Below are 16410 nucleotides of genomic sequence, written 5' to 3' on the forward strand. Positions count from 1 at the left end.
ACCATAGGACACCAAACCACGCTCTTTTTTCTTCTTTTTTTTTACCATCTGCAGACTCGTCCTAAACTGAAAGTTCCGGTTCCGGTGTTCCCATAAAAGTATGGAAATAAAGAAACGTCTATTTGTTTCCCTTTTCTGCTCACTGTTGATTTTATTTTTTTGTTGTATGAAGTTAGAAATGAAATATAAATATATATTTTTTGATTGAGTTATTGAAAAAAAAAAAAAAAAAGACAGGAATACCCGTTTTGTTTGAATTTTATTTTGAAACTCTATCATTGAAATTAAAAAACAAAGCATTGTACCTTTTCTGGTGTCAAATAGAAAAACTAAATCCATAAATAAAATGTTTTGATTTTTATTTTGGATAAATAATCAAGAGTTTTTGCCTACAAGCCAGTCCGCAGTCTTGTCGTAGACGTCAACTTCCGGTTCCGGTGTCAGATTATTAAAAACAATAAATCTGTTTTTGGTGTTTTTTTAGTTTCTGCTGACATTTTTTTATTTTATAATGGTTGTATGAAATATATTAAAACAAATGTTTGTATGTAGTTATTGTAGAATAACATTACACTTTACTACCAATTCTATTTTTGTGTTTCAAATCGTATTTTTATTTGATCGATCAATCCTTTTTATCGTCATTGTCATAATAACACAAGTTGTGCATGTCAACGAGATTTTGTTGTTTTTCAAAACATATATATTGCTGATTTTTTGTATAAAACGATCAACATTGTTGCGTGCTTGGAACCAGGAAAGAACTTTATGATTATTGTTCAGTATTGTTTCTAAAACTATACTCATGACTGAAAATGTGTGCCATGAAAACTAAAAATAATAATAAAATAAAATCAAAATACGGAAACTAGACAAAGTTGTAATTCAGTGCCCCCCCCGTCCAATATTAATTTACGTGAAACTTATGGGACCAATCAAAAAATAAAATTAGGTCCGTTTTTTAATTTGTATTATATTTGGCAGATTTTAAAACAAACAAAAAAAGGTTGATTTTCATTAAAATATTGCCATAAAATTGGATTTCGTGCTGTTTTATTTTTTATGGATTTTACTCGAAATAAAAATCGAAAAAAAATGTGTTGTTATCCTCTGTGTGATGACAAATTGAACCGGAAGGAGTATTTTAGCTTTTTCTTCATCTTTGTTCAGCAGGCGTCCTATTGTCGTTTTAAAAAAAAGCGTCATTAATTAGTTGTCCAACTTTTGTTTCAGAAATGAAAATAGAAAAAACGATCCGAAATCAGTTTTTTGATTTGCATTCAAGAATTTGAAATAAAATGACCGGCAAGAATAGCTATGATAATTTTCTGTTTATTTCGTTAAAATATACATATATTGTTCCCGTAGTGATTAATTACATAATTACATTTTTTAACCACATTTTTTATTTTTTTTGCAAATTAGAAACGCTAATGCAAACAAATTACTGTTAACGTTAACGAGAGTGTCGTGACTGGCCGCTAGATGGCAGTGTTGAGTCAAAAAGAGAAAAACAACAACACATGACGTCATCTACGCTCCTACAGTGCGGGGAAATCCACGCGTTTGGCGTATCGTATCGAGTAAAACTACGTTTTGTTTTGAAAATGTTGTATTGTGGAATTCAACGTCAATTTAAAAAGGCAAGCGGGAGGCACAATCACGTGACCGCGCGGCGACGACACTGTCTCTTTAAGAAGCGGACCGACCGGCCTGGCCCCGCCCACTCCTGCAGCCTCCACTCTTCTTCTTCCTCTCCTTCTTCTTCATGGCGAGATGTGAAAGCTCACAGCTGCTCCATCGCGGCCCGGCAAGCGTTCGGCAGGGAAAAATGGAATAAAATGAACAAAGAACGCCGGAGAAAAATGGAACGCGGAGCAAAAGGGCCGAGTCGGACTTGATCAACATGTCCGCTGCGGCGCTCGCTAACGTCGCGTCCTTGTGACTGGATTCTCCTTCGAGCGTACAAAGGAGCATCAGACGCACCTGAGATTGCTGCCGAATTCTCCGGAAGGACTCGGAGGAGCTTTCTGCGCGCACAAGTCAACATTTGATCCCGCGGTAAGCCAGAAAACCGGCAGCACTTGCACATTGTGGACCTTTTCCTCCCAGGAGTCGTTTTTAACGATGCTGGAATCGTTTCCACGATGATCGCGGTCCTTTAAGGATGTTTTCTTGCGACATGGAGTGTCCTCCATTGTTGTGAGCGTCTTTGACTGGAGCGCACACACCGACATGGTGGAGCCGGTGGGGTTCATCGAGGCGTGGAAGGCTCAGTTCCCGGAGTCGGAGCCCCCCAGGATGGAGCTGAGGTCGGTGGGGGGGATCGAACAGGAGCTGGAGAGATGCAAGGCGTCCATCAGGCGGCTGGAGCAGGAAGTCAACAAGGAGCGTTTCCGTATGATCTACCTGCAGACCCTCCTGGCCAAGGAGAGGAAAAGCTACGACAAGCAGCGTTGGGGCTTCAGGAAGACCCCGCTGAACGAGGGGGTGGACCCCGCCGCCACACAGGGGGCAGAGTCCCAGCAGCCGCACGTGCAGGAGACCGGAGGGGTGGGATGCGCGGTCGGGGGCGGGTACCCCGCCGCCGGGGACCGGAGCCGATATCACGCTCACATGGACGGAACGGGCAGATCCAAACCGAGACCCCCGCCGGCGAGGAAGTCGGCCTCCCACGGCGACGGGCTGGAGTCGGCCTTTGAGGCGCCCCCTCAGGCCGAGTCAGCTTCCTGCGACAACCTGGACGGCCTCTCGCCCTCCAAGCAGAGAGGAGGCGTCTCCGTGTCGCCCAGAAGGCCCGCCCTGCCGCCCCCGGACAAGGAGCCGCCGTCCGACCCCAAAGACAAGCTGGGTATGGGGCTCGGCGTGGCCGCCCTCAGGTCCAACTTTGAGAGAATCAAGCGGGCCAACTCCCACTCGGTGGGCGACAAAGGTCAGGAGAAGCCGCCACCCCCTTTCTACTCCAACGTGGAGTTCCACCAAGACCGGGGGCTGGTCCGCGTCAACGAGCGGGAGATCTCCGACAAAATGGGTACGCTGGGGAGTCAGGCCATGCAGATGGAGAGGAAGCGCTCACTCCACTCCCTGCCGGGTAACCTGGCGACCGTGGCCGGCGAGCTCCGCGCCAGGCCCGTCTATAGGGGGCGCTCCACCGAGAGCACCTGTGGGTATGACGCCGAGTACGAGGACGGTGAGCCCGCACAGAGAACTCGAGCCAATGGCGGGAAACCCCCGCCGCCGCCTTGGCAGCCTTCCGACTTCCAGGCCTACTCTAGCGTCTATGTGGGCGGGGTCATGATGGGCGAGGGCGGCGTCGGCGGGGACGGCCGAGTCCAAATGAGAGACCACGGCGGCGCCGACGACCACCTCCTCACCTGGCCCCGCCGCTCCTACTCGCCGGGGAGCTTCGAGGACGTGGGCGGAGGCGGCGGCTACACGCCGGACTGCAGCTCCAACGAGAACCTGACGTCCAGCGAGGAGGACTTCTCGTCGGGACAGTCCAGCCACGTGTCGCCCAGCCCCACCGCCGCCTTCCGCCGGCCCTTCCGCGAGAAGAGCCGCTCGCCGTCGCAGAACTCGCAGAACTCGCAGCACTCCTTCGACAGCAGCAGTCCGCCCACGCCGCAGTCGCAGAAGCGCCACCAGCGGCAGCAGGGCCCGCACCTGGTCATGTCCGAGGCCACCATCGTCAGCGTCCGCAAGACGGGCCAAATATGGCCGCCTGTCGGGCCCCAGCCCGGCAGGGCGGCGCATGACAACAGTTACCACGGCGACCACCTGGGTGAGTGACCGTCCGTCCTCCGATTGGTTTGTTGCGGTTTTTGTGTGGGAAGACAATCTTTGGAGTGTCACCGTGCGCACGGTCTTACTTTCAGAGTTTAGGGTAATTGTTAATATGTTGCAGTACCGTTTCTCACCACTAGAAGTAACAGTACACACACACACAAGGACAACACAACAAACACACAAACGAGCAACTTCCTGTAAGCAAGCCAAAGTCTTTCTGACACTGCAAATATTCACTTTAATATTTATGTTACAATATATTAGACTACTATAAGTCAGTGTCGCTGTAAGTCCTGCTAGGAGTAGTTTGGTCACCTGATTAACATCTGACTAAGACGTGATTAAAATGTGATTAAAACATGATTAAAATGTGATTAAAATGTGATTTAAACATAATTAAGGTGTAATAAAAACGTGATCAAAATGTGATTAAACATGATTAAAATGTGATATAAACATGATTAAAACGTGATTAAAATGTGATTTAAACATGATTAAACTGTGATTAAAACATGATTAAAATGTGATTTAAACAGGATTAAAACGTGATTAAAATGTGATTAAAATTGAATTGAAATGCAATTAAAACGTGATAAAAATGTGATAAAAATGTGATTGAAACGTGATTAAAATTTAATTAAAACGTGATTAATATATATGTCATTAATATTTGATTTAAACGTGATTAAATTGTGATTAAAACATGATTAATATATATGTGATTAATATGTGATTAATATGTGATTAAAATGTGATTAAAACGTGATTAAATTCTGATTAAAACATGATTAAGGTGTAATTGAAATGTGATTAAAATGTGATTAAAACATGATTAAAACATGATTAAAATATGGTTAATATATATGTGATTAAAATGTGATTAAATTGTGATTAGAACATGAATAGGACGTGATTAAAATGTGATTAAAATGTGATTGAAATATGCTTAATATATATGTGATTAAAATGTGATTAAAACATGAGTAGGGCGTGATTAAAATGTGATAAAAAAAATGTGATTAAAACATGATTAACATGTGATTTAAAGGTGATTAAAATGTGATTAAAACATCACTAAAATGTGATTCAAACATGATTAAAATGTGATTAAAATGTAATTAAAATTGGATTCAAATGTGATTAAAACATGATTAAAATGTGATTAAAACATGAATAAAATTGGATTTAAACGTGATTAGAATATGATTAAATGTGAATAAAATGTGAATAAAATGTAATTAAAACGTGATTAAAATGTGATCCAAATGTGACTAAAACGTGATTAAAATGTGATTAAAACATGAATAAAATTGGATTTAAACGTGATTAGAATGTGATTAAATGTGAATAAAATGTGAATAAAATGTAATTAAAACGTGATTAAAATGTGATCCAAATGTGACTAAAACGTGATTAAAATGTGATTAAAACATGATTAAAATTGGATTTAAACGTGATTAAAATGTGATCAAATGTGAATAAAATGTAATTAAAACGTGATTAAAATGTGATCCAAATGTGATTAAAACACGATTAAAATACGATTAAAACGTGACTAATATGTGATTAAACGTGATTAAAATGTGATTATACCGTGATTAATATGTGATTAAAACATGATTAACATGTGATTAAAACGTGATTATATGTGATTAAAATGTGAGTAAAACATAGTAAAATTGTGATTAAAACATGATTAAAATGTGATTAAAACATGATTAAAAGGTGATTAATATGTGATTAGAGCATAATAACATGTGATTAAAACATGATTAACAAGTGATTAAAATGTGATTAAAACATGATTAAAATGTGATTAAAAGGTGATTACAACATGATTATAAGGTGATAAAAAGTGAACAGATCATTTAAGTCAGTCCACCTGAGGTTTGAAAACCCTGCTATGGAGTTAGCAACAGGCTAGCACGTGTATTTTATTTAAGGTCTTTTTAATCCTGTATCATAAAACAAGATTTTTTTCCGCCACTTCATGTAACAATTTGTTTTTAACTTTTTGCTGCTTAATTAGATACAAAAATGTTAGAGATTTCTTTGAAAAGTAAATAATAGAAAATTCATCAGGAATATTTAGACACTGTCCATGAAACTACAATTAAATACATACTTTGTATTTATATTTGTATTTTTCTATGTTTTGGTAGCGGCAAAACTCCAAATGTATTTGGAGAAATATCTGCACAACTCCATAGAAACGGCAATTGTTTGGTTTGTTGTTTAGCTAAATGCTAACTATATTTAGATATCCTTTGAATGGACCAAAAATACAATTTATATAAAACTTCAAAGAAATATTTTTATAGTTTTATTTTGATCATAATTGTGTGTCAAGTTACCTCTTTAAAGCAGGAAGTGATCATTCTGTTAAATTCTTGCTGATGAAACACTTTTCTGCACTGCCTTTGTGGAACCAAATTGTTGTTGTTGTTGTTGTTGTCCAGCGATATTCAGAGTAGCACACTTCCTGTATGCCCCATTTAAAAGATGTTGTGTTCCTTTTTTTGTCTCGGACAAAATGATGCTCTTCTTTATTGTTATTATTGTTGTTGTTAATATTAGTCAGTGATAGTTATTAGTCAGTGGTAGATATTAGTCAGTGATAGTTATTAGCCAGTGGTAGATATTAGTCAGTGATAGTCAGTGATAGTTATTAGAAAGTGATAGTTATTAGTCAGTGATAGTTACTAGTCAGTGATAGTCAGTGATAGTTATTAGTCAGTGATATATATTAGTCAGTGATAGTCATTAGTCAGTCATAGTTATTAGTCAGTGATAGTTACTAGTCAGTGATAGTCAATGATAGTTATTAGTCAGTGGTAGTTATTAGTCAGTGATAATCAGTGATAGTTATTAGAAAGTGATAGTTATAAGTCAGTGATAGTTATTAGTCAGTGGTAGTTATTAGTCAGTGATAGTTATTAGAAAGTGATAGTTATAAGTCAGTGATAGTTATTAGTCAGTTGTAGATATTAGTCAGTGATAGTCAGTGATAGTTATTAGAAAGTGATAGTTATAAGTCAGTGATAGTTATTAGTCAGTTGTAGATATTAGTCAGTGATAGTTAGTGATAGTTATTAGAAAGGGATAGTTATTAGTCAGTGATAGTCAGTGATATAGTCAGTGGTAGATATTAGTCAGTGATAGTCAGTGATAGTTATTAGTCAGTGGTAGATATTAGTCAGTGATAGTCAGTGATAGTTATTAGCCAGTGGTAGATATTAGTCAGTGATAGTCAGTGATAGTTATTAGTCAGTGATATATATTAGTCAGTGATAGTCATTAGTCAGCCATAGTTATTAGTCAGTGATAGTTATTAGTCAGTGATAGTTACTAGTCAGTGATAGTCAATGATAGTTATTAGTCAGTGGTAGTTATTAGACAGTGATAATCAGTGATAGTTATTAGAAAGTGATATTTATTGGTCAGTGATAGTTACTAGTCAGTGATAGTCAGTGATAGTTATTAGTCAGTGATATATATTAGTCAGTGATTGTCATTAGTCAGTCATAGTTATTAGTCAGTGATAGTTGTTAGTCAGGGATAGTTACTAGTCAGTGATAGTCAATGATAGTTATTAGTCTGTGGTAGTCATTAGTCAGTGATAATCAGTGATAGTTATTAGAAAGTGATAGTTATAAGTCAGTGATAGTTATTAGTCAGTTGTAGTTATTAGTCAGTGATAGTTATTAGAAAGTGATAGTTATAAGTCAGTGATAGTTATTAGTCAGTTGTAGATATTAGTCAGTGATAGTTATTAGAAAGTGATAGTTATAAGTCAGTGATAGTTATTAGTCAGTTGTAGATATTAGTCAGTGATAGTCAGTGATAGTTATTAGAAAGGGATAGTTATTAGTCAGTGATAGTCAGTGATATAGTCAGTGGTAGATATTAGTCAGTGATAGTTATTATTCAGTGGTAGATATTAGTCAGTGATAGTTATTAGCCAGTGGTAGATATTAGTCAGTGATAGTCAGTGATAGTTATTAGAAAGTGATAGTTATTAGTCAGTGATAGTCAGTGATAGTTATTAGTCAGTGATATATATTAGTCAGTGATAGTCATTAGTCAGTCATAGTTATTAGTCAGTGATAGTTACTAGTCAGTGATAGTCAATGATAGTTATTAGTCAGTGGTAGTTATTAGTCAGTGATAATCAGTGATAGTTATTAGAAAGTGATAGTTATAAGTCAGTGATAGTTATTAGTCAGTTGTAGATATTAGTCAGTGATAGTTATTATAAAGTGATAGTTATAAGTCAGTGATAGTTATTAGTCAGTTGTAGATATTAGTCAGTGATAGTCAGTGATAGTTATTAGAAAGTGATAGTTATAAGTCAGTGATAGTTATTAGTCAGTAGTAGATATTAGTCAGTGATAGTCAGTGATAGTTATTAGAAAGGGATAGTTATTAGTCGGTGATAGTCAGTGATATAGTCAGTGGTAGATTTTAGTCAGTGATAGTTATTAGTCAGTGGTAGATATTAGTCAGTGATAGTCAGTGATAGTTATTAGCCAGTGGTAGATATTAGTCAGTGATAGTCAGTGATAGTTATTAGAAAGTGATAGTTATTAGTCAGTGATAGTTACTAGTCAGTGATAGTCAGTGATAGTTATTAGTCAGTGATATATATTAGTCAGTGATTGTCATTAGTCAGTCATAGTTATTAGTCAGTGATAGTTATTAGTCAGGGATAGTTACTAGTCAGTGATAGTCAATGATAGTTATTAGTCAGTGGTAGTTATTAGTCAGTGATAAGCAGTGATAGTTATTAGAAAGTGATAGTTATAAGTCAGTGATAGTTATTAGTCAGTTGTAGTTATTAGTCAGTGATAGTCAGTGATAGTTATTAGAAAGTGATAGTTATAAGTCAGTGATAGTTATTAGTCAGTTGTATATATTAGTCAGTGATAGTCAGTGATAGTTATTAGAAAGTGATAGTTATAAGTCAGTGATAGTTATTAGTCAGTTGTAGATATTAGTCAGTGATAGTCAGTGATAGTTATTAGAAAGGGATAGTTATTAGTCAGTGATAGTCAGTGATATAGTCAGTGGTAGATATTAGTCAGTGATAGTTATTAGTCAGTGGTAGATATTAGTCAGTGATAGTCAGTGATAGTTATTAGCCAGTGGTAGATATTAGTCAGTGATAGTCAGTGATAGTTATTAGAAAGTGATAGTTATTAGTCAGTGATAGTCAGTGATAGTTATTAGTCAGTGATATATATTAGTCAGCGATAGTCATTAGTCAGTCATAGTTATTAGTCAGTGATAGTTATTAGTCAGTGATAGTTACTAGTCAGTGATAGTCAATGATAATTAGTCAGTGGTAGTTATTAGTCAGTGATAATCAGTGATAGTTATTAGAAAGTGATAGTTATAAGTCAGTGATAGTTATTAGTCAGTTGTAGATATTAGTCAGTGATAGTCAGTGATGGTTATTAGAAAGTGATAGTTATAAGTCAGTGATAGTTATTAGTCAGTTGTAGATATTAGTCAGTGATAGTCAGTGATAGTTATTAGAAAGTGATAGTTATAAGTCAGTGATAGTTATTAGTCAGTTGTAGATATTAGTCAGTGATAGTTATTAGTCAGTGATAGTCAGTGGTAGATATTAGTCAGTGATAGTTATTAGTCAGTGGTAGATATTAGTCAGTGATAGTCAGTGATAGTTATTAGTCAGTGGTAGATATTAGTCAGTGATAGTCAGTGGTAGGTATTAGTCAGTGATAGTCAGTGATAGTTATTACAAAGTGATAGTTATTAGTCAGTGATATATATTAGTCAGTGATAGTCAATGATAGTTACTAGTCAGTGATATATATTAGTCAGTGATAGTCATTAGTCAGTCATAGTTATTAGTCAGTGATAGTTACTAGTCAGTGGTGGATATTAGTCAGTGATAATCAGTGATAGTTATTAGTCAGTGGCAGTGTTGGGTTGGTTACTGAAAACTAGAAACTAGTTACAGTTACTAGGCACTTTATTTCAAAAGTAACTCAGTTACTAACTCAGTTACTTACACCAAAAAGTAATGCGTTACTGTGAAAAGTAACTATTGTATTTTTCGGACTATAATTTGCAGTTTTTGTCATAGTTTGGCCGGGCTCCAGTGCGACTTATATGTTTTTTTCCTTCTTTATTATGCATTTTCGGCAGGTGCGACTTATACTCCGAAAAATACGGGTAGTTACTGTTTTAATTAAAAATTTTTTTATTTTTTTTTATTTTTTTTTAAGGCTCCCATTAATGCCCTTTTTAGCCTTCATTTCAGTACTGTTACTGCACTGGAGAATAATACAATGTGTTGATCAACTTGACATGCATTTGCACCACTTGAACTCTGCTAAGCAATGTGGTCTACATACAACACACAAACACAAAGATAGGTTTCAAAGGGCCAATTTATTTCGGGCCAGAACAAATTGACACAACTATTTTAAAGGCGTTTTTTTTCTCTCAAGGAATTGTGAAATAAAATCATGTCTTCAGTGAAGCCCAGAACACTCTACACATTTCCCCAGTTTTAGTTTAGAGATAAGGAAAGATTGGCCTGGCCCACTAGGATCCCTCTTTATGTTTGTGAACTTTATAGTCTATACATTTAGAGTGATGTGATAATCAAACACTCTAGAAGTCTAGAATGAAAGAGTATATAAGAGAATTGACAGAGAGTGTGTACCTTCAGTGCTGAATGATGAGCAGAGGCGCAGTTTGGAGTGTCTTCTTTAGCTCGCTTTCCATGTTTATGTACTCACTGTCCACTGTGTCCAGGTACTTGGAAAATGTTTCCGTACCGTTTGACGCCCGCAATCATGCTAATTAGCCGCTTGAAAGCGGGTGACTCCACTGTAGAAATAGCCTGCATGTCTTCTAGCACATACAATGGCTCTATCAATGTTGTCCTGGCTAGCAGTCCCTCCGTTAAAATCCTTAGGTGAAGCCTGTCTCTCTTTACTAGCTTCGTCGAAGCATGTTGCTTTTGTAGCTGTTTCAGCAGATTTGAATTGCTGTTTTGGGCAGTAGATAGGATCTTTGATCCAAGACACAACTTACATTGAACTAAAATGTTCTTTTCTTTGTGCTCGACAAAAGAAAAGTAGTCAGAATATCTCCATGTTAAGAAACTCGGCTTCGGCTCCACCATGTCTTGTAAGTAAACACAGACACGCCACGGTTACTAGTCAGTCATAATTAGTAGTTAGTGATAGCCAGTGATAGTTACTAGTTAATGAAATTCAGTGATAGTTAGTAGTTAGTGATAGTTACTTCTTAGTATTGGTCAGTGATAGTTACTTGTCAATAATAGCTCCCAGTCAGTGATAGTTAGTAGATGGTGATAGTTAGTGTAGTTAGTAATAGTCGTTGACATTTATTAGTCAGTGATAGTGAGTAATAGAGATTTGTCTTTGATAGTTATTAGTCATTAATAGCCAGGGATAGTCAATGGTAGTTAGTGTTTAATGATAGTCAGTATTAGTTGCTACTAGGGATGTCCGATAATGGCTTTTTGCTGATATCCGATATTCCGATATTGTCCAACTCTTTAATTACCGATACCGATATCAACCGATATATGCAGTCGTGGAATTAACACATTATTATGCCTAATTTGGACAACCAGGTATGGTGAAGATAAGGTACTTTTTAAAAAATTAAAATAAAATAAGATAACTAAATTAAAAACATTTTCTTGAATAAAAAAGAAAGTAAAACAATATAAAAACAGTTACATAGAAACTAGTAATTAATGAAAATGAGTAACATTAACTGTTAAAGGTTAGTACTATTAGTGGACCAGCAGCACGCACAATCATGTGTGCTTACGGACTGTATCCCTGCAGACTGTATTGATATATATTGATATATAATGTAGGAACCAGAATATTAATAACAGAAAGAAACAACCCTTTTGTGTGAATGAGGAGGGAGGTTTTGTGGGTTGGTGCATTAATTGTAAGTGTTAGTGATAGTTATAGTGATAGTTAGTTGTTAGTAGTAGTCAGTGATAGTTAGTAGTGGGTGATAGGGGTGATAATCCCATGTAAGAGATATAGGGCAGGGCATATTTGTGTGTGTGTGTGTGTGTGTGTGTGTGTGTGTGTGTGTGTGTGTGTGTGTGTGTGTGTGTGTGTGTGTGTGTGTGTGTGTGTGCGTGCGTACATGCAGAGAAGGGAAAGGATGATGAAGATAATCTGAATTAGTTAGTAATTCCCAGACAAAAGAGAGGATTAAAGTTTACACGTTCCCATGGCGACACTAAATTTGCTCCTGCTGAGCAACACACACACACACACACACACACACACACACACACACACACACACACACACACACACACACACACACACACACACACACACACACACACACACACACACACACACACACACACACACACACACACACACACTTACTCTTCTGCAGGGTATCAATTGTTTCAGTTTGTCCTAGGTGTGTTGCCAAAGTCAGGAAGTAGTCTTTGCCATTAAGTTGAATGTGGCTGTCTTGTCTGTTGTTGAGTCCTACAAAGTGTTAACACTGTAAGTGTTGTACTTATTCCACAGCGGCTGTTTGATGGCGACGTGCATCTCAGTTGCACTTTTCACTGACGCACTTGCCGTGTAAAGTCGCTAACCAGTGGCATGCATCTGACATATCCGATTAGCATCGAGCTAGCACATTTTGAAATATGCCTGTTTACCCGCCATGTGTTTGTAAAGTGTCGACATATTGTACCGTTTGATGTGACGTGAACCGGTACTGCGGAATAAAGGAGTTCACTTGGTACAGATCTTGAGTAAGGAGTGGGACAGGAGGACACCAACATTAGCATAGCTATATTAGCCACGTGCTAACATCACAAATCAAACAACATGCCAGGTTAGCATTTTTGCCAAAGAAAAACAAAAACTATTCCGCCTATAAAGTGCTCTAAAAAAACCTCCATCAAGGTTTTATATACACACTGTAAGTATATATGTAGTATCTAGTAACATTCATAACAACATGTAATATTTACATATTTTCATCATTTTAAGTGTATTCATTTCACAAAGTTCACTTTCCCTTCAACAACAAGACTACTAATCATGGCAGACGTGATGAGAGACAACAAAGACTACTTTGGGACAAATGACGATCCAGAAACTTCTATTTTTGATCCTGAATATAAGGAAGATGATCTACAAGTTTTAGAAACCAAACAGATGCAGCTTTAGTCAAACACTAAGCGCCATGTAGCAGTATTGCTAAGCGCTAAAGAAGATGCACAAACATAATAAAACAATCACTTACTGTACAATGTCTGCTGTCAGTGGGATAAAGACTGATGGGATGTTTATATCTTCCCCTTTACATCAACAATTCCTCATCATCCTCACAAAGGGTTTAAAAAAAAGTGTTTTTTTCGTGTCTTTCTGGCCATCTCCGGGTCTAAGTTGGATGTGAAAGTTGACCAACTTGTGGGTTTATGTCCACAACCTTCTACTATCCAGGTGAGAGGCATGATTTATCATCGAGAATTAACTCTCACCAACTCAGAGGCCATGCAGCAGCTCAATATGTCAACATAGCACTCTGTGATCGCGACGCCGCTAAAAGTAGTTCCTCGGCTTTAGCGCTCATAATAACAATATGGCTAATACTTGTTAATATTCAGGTCACAACATGTAAATGGAGTATTTCTGGATGTTTTTGGATGTGTTTAGAGGACTTTATGGGTGCAATAGTGTACTCCTATTAGCTGCATTGTTAGCCACCTCTTACTTGCCGTATTTTATGATTTAGAAAGAATTAAAAAAAAGAAAAACATGTTCTTGTCTTACATAATGATTGTGAATGAGAGGGGAACCCCCCCCCCCCACAAAAAAAAACTGCAGTTCCTCTTTAATTGTTTTCCCAACTTCTCTCATCCCTCCTTCTTCTTTTCCCATCCTCCCTCCATCCTTTCATCCCCCTTCCTCCCCCTTTCCTACCTCCTTTCCTCCCCCTCCCTTCCTTTTTTCCTCTTTCTTACATTTTTTCATCCCTCCTTTCCTCCCCCTCCCTCCCTCCTTTCCTTCCTCCTCCCTACCTCCTTTTCTCACCCCCCTTTTCCCCTCCTTTCCTCCCTCTCCCTTCTTTCTGCCTCCTTTCCTCCCTTCTTACCTCCCCCCTCCTTTCCCCTGTCCTTCCTCCCCCTCCGTCCCTCTTTTCCTCCCTCTTCCCTCTCTCCCTCTTTTCCTATCCCGTCTTTTCCTCCTCCTCCCTCCCTTCTTTCCTCTTCCTTTCCCCTCCCTTCCTCCCCCTCTCTCCCTAATTTACTCCACCTCCCTCCCTTCTTTCCTACATTTTTTCCTCCTTCCTTTCCTCCCTCTCACCCCCTTCCTTCCTCAACATCTCTCCCTCATTACCCCCCCTTCTTTCTTCCTTCCTAAATTTTTCCTCCCTCCTTTCCTTCCCCTTCCCTCTCCTTTCTTTCCTCCTGCCTACATTTTTCCTTCCTCCTTTCCTCCCCCTTACCCCCTCCCTTTCTCCCCCTCTCTCCCTCCTTTCCTCCCCCTCCCTCCCTTCTTTCTTCCTTCATAAATTTTTCCTCCCTCCTTTCCTCCCTCCTTTCCTCCCCCTTGCCCCCTCCTTTCCTCTCCCTCCATCCTTTCTTTCCTCCTTCCTACATTTTTTTCCTTCATCCTTTCTTCCCCCTTACCCTCTTCTTCCTCCCCCCTTTCCTCCCCCTCCCTCCCTCCTTTCCTCTCCCTCCCTCCGTCCTTTCCTCCTTCCTCCCCTTACCCCTTCCTTTCCTCCCCCTCCCTCCCTCCTTTCCTCCTTCCTTCCCCTTACCTCTTTCCTTCCTTCCCCTTCCCCTTCCCTCTCCTTTCTTTCCTCCTGCCTACATTTTTCCTTCCTCCTTTCCTCCCCCTTACCCCCTCCCTTTCTCCCCCTCTCTCCCTCCTTTCCTCCCCCTCCCTCCCTTCTTTCTTCCTTCATACATTTTTCCTCCCTCCTTTCCTCCCTCCTTTCCTCCCCCTTGCCCCCTCCTTTCCTCTCCCTCCATCCTTTCTTTCCTCCTTCCTACATTTTTTTCCTTCATCCTTTCTTCCCCCTTACCCTCTTCTTCCTCCCTCCTTTCCTCCCCCTCCCTCCCTCCTTTCCTCTCCCTCCCTCCGTCCTTTCCTCCTTCCTCCCCTTACCCCTTCCTTTCCTCCCCCTCCCTCCCACCTTTCCTCCTTCCTTCCCCTTACCTCTTTCCTTCCTTCCCCTTCCCCTTCCCTCTCCTTTCTTTCCTCCTGCCTACATTTTTCCTTCCTCCTTTCCTCCCCCTTACCCCCTCCCTTTCTCCCCCTCTCTCCCTCCTTTCCTCCCCCTCCCTCCCTTCCTTCTTCCTTCATAAATTTTTCCTCCCTCCTTTCCTCCCTCCTTTCCTCCCCCTTGCCCCCTCCTTTCCTCTCCCTCCATCCTTTCTTTCCTCCTTCCTACATTTTTTCCTTCATCCTTTCTTCCTCCTTACCCTCTTCTTCCTCCCTCCTTTCCTCCCCATCCCTCCCTCCTTTCCTCTCCCTCCCTCCGTCCTTTCCTCCTTCCTCCCCTTACCCCTTCCTTTCCTCACCCTCCCTCCCTCCTGTCCTCCTTCCTTCCCCTTACCTCTTTCCTTCCTTCCCCTTCCCCTTCCCTCTCCTTTCTTTCCTCCTGCCTACATTTTTCCTTCCTCCTTTCCTCCCCCTTACCCCCTCCCTTTCTCCCCCTCTCTCCCTCCTTTCCTCCCCCTCCCTCCCTTCTTTCTTCCTTCATAAATTTTTCCTCCCTACTTTCCTCCCTCCTTTCCTCCCCCTTGCCCCCTCCTTTCCTCTCCCTCCATCCTTTCTTTCCTCCTTCCTACATTTTTTTCCTTCATCCTTTCTTCCCCCTTACCCTCTTCTTCCTCCCTCCTTTCCTCCCCCTCCCTCCCTCCTTTCCTCTCCCTCCCTCCGTCCTTTCCTCCTTCCTCCCCTTACCCCTTCCTTTCCTCCCCCTCCCTCCCTCCTTTCCTCCTTCCTTCCCCTTACCTCTTTCCTTCCTTCCCCTTCCCCTTCCCTCTCCTTTCTTTCCTCCTGCCTACATTTTTCCTTCCTCCTTTCCTCCCCCTTACCCCCTCCCTTTCTCCCCCTCTCTCCCTCCTTTCCTCCCCCTCCCTCCCTTCTTTCTTCCTTCATAAATTTTTCCTCCCTCCTTTCCTCCCTCCTTTCCTCCCCCTTGCCCCCTCCTTTCCTCTCCCTCCCTCCTTTCTTTCCTCCTTCCTACATTTTTTCCTTCATCCTTTCTTCCCCCTTACCCTCTTCTTCCTCCATCCTTTCCTCCCCCTCCCTCCCTCCTTTCCTCTCCCTCCCTCCGTCCTTTCCTCCTTCCCCCCCTTACCCCTTCCTTTCCTCCCCTTCCCTCCCTCTTTTCCTCCCTCCTTTCCTCCCCCCCCTCCCACTTCCCCCCGGTCCTATATTTGTACATATTTGATGACTACAGTAGTATTTAGTGTAAATGAAACTATTTGGAAATGTTTCTGTGCAGCACTTTGGCCAACTGGCTTGTTTTGTCATTATGAATGAGTGAATGAATGAATGAATGGATGAATGAATGAATGAATGAATGAATGAATGA

The 16410-nt window shown here is 40.2% G+C and overlaps 1 protein-coding gene across 1 annotated transcript in view; it reads left to right on the top strand.

Annotated features, from left to right (window-relative positions):
• The first annotated feature begins 1809 nt into the window (after positions 1-1809).
• Positions 1810-16410, top strand: part of LOC133656159 (breakpoint cluster region protein-like) — a 590239-nt gene continuing 575638 nt past the window's right edge. Inside the window, exon 1 of the mRNA XM_062057056.1 lies at positions 1810-3781. Within this exon, the coding sequence (XP_061913040.1) occupies positions 2236-3781 (1546 nt within the window). The 5' untranslated portion in view covers positions 1810-2235. The remainder of the gene's footprint in view (positions 3782-16410) is intronic.

The sequence above is a fragment of the Entelurus aequoreus genome, linkage group LG08 (assembly GCF_033978785.1).
Source record: "Entelurus aequoreus isolate RoL-2023_Sb linkage group LG08, RoL_Eaeq_v1.1, whole genome shotgun sequence".
Lineage (NCBI taxonomy): Eukaryota > Metazoa > Chordata > Actinopteri > Syngnathiformes > Syngnathidae > Entelurus > Entelurus aequoreus.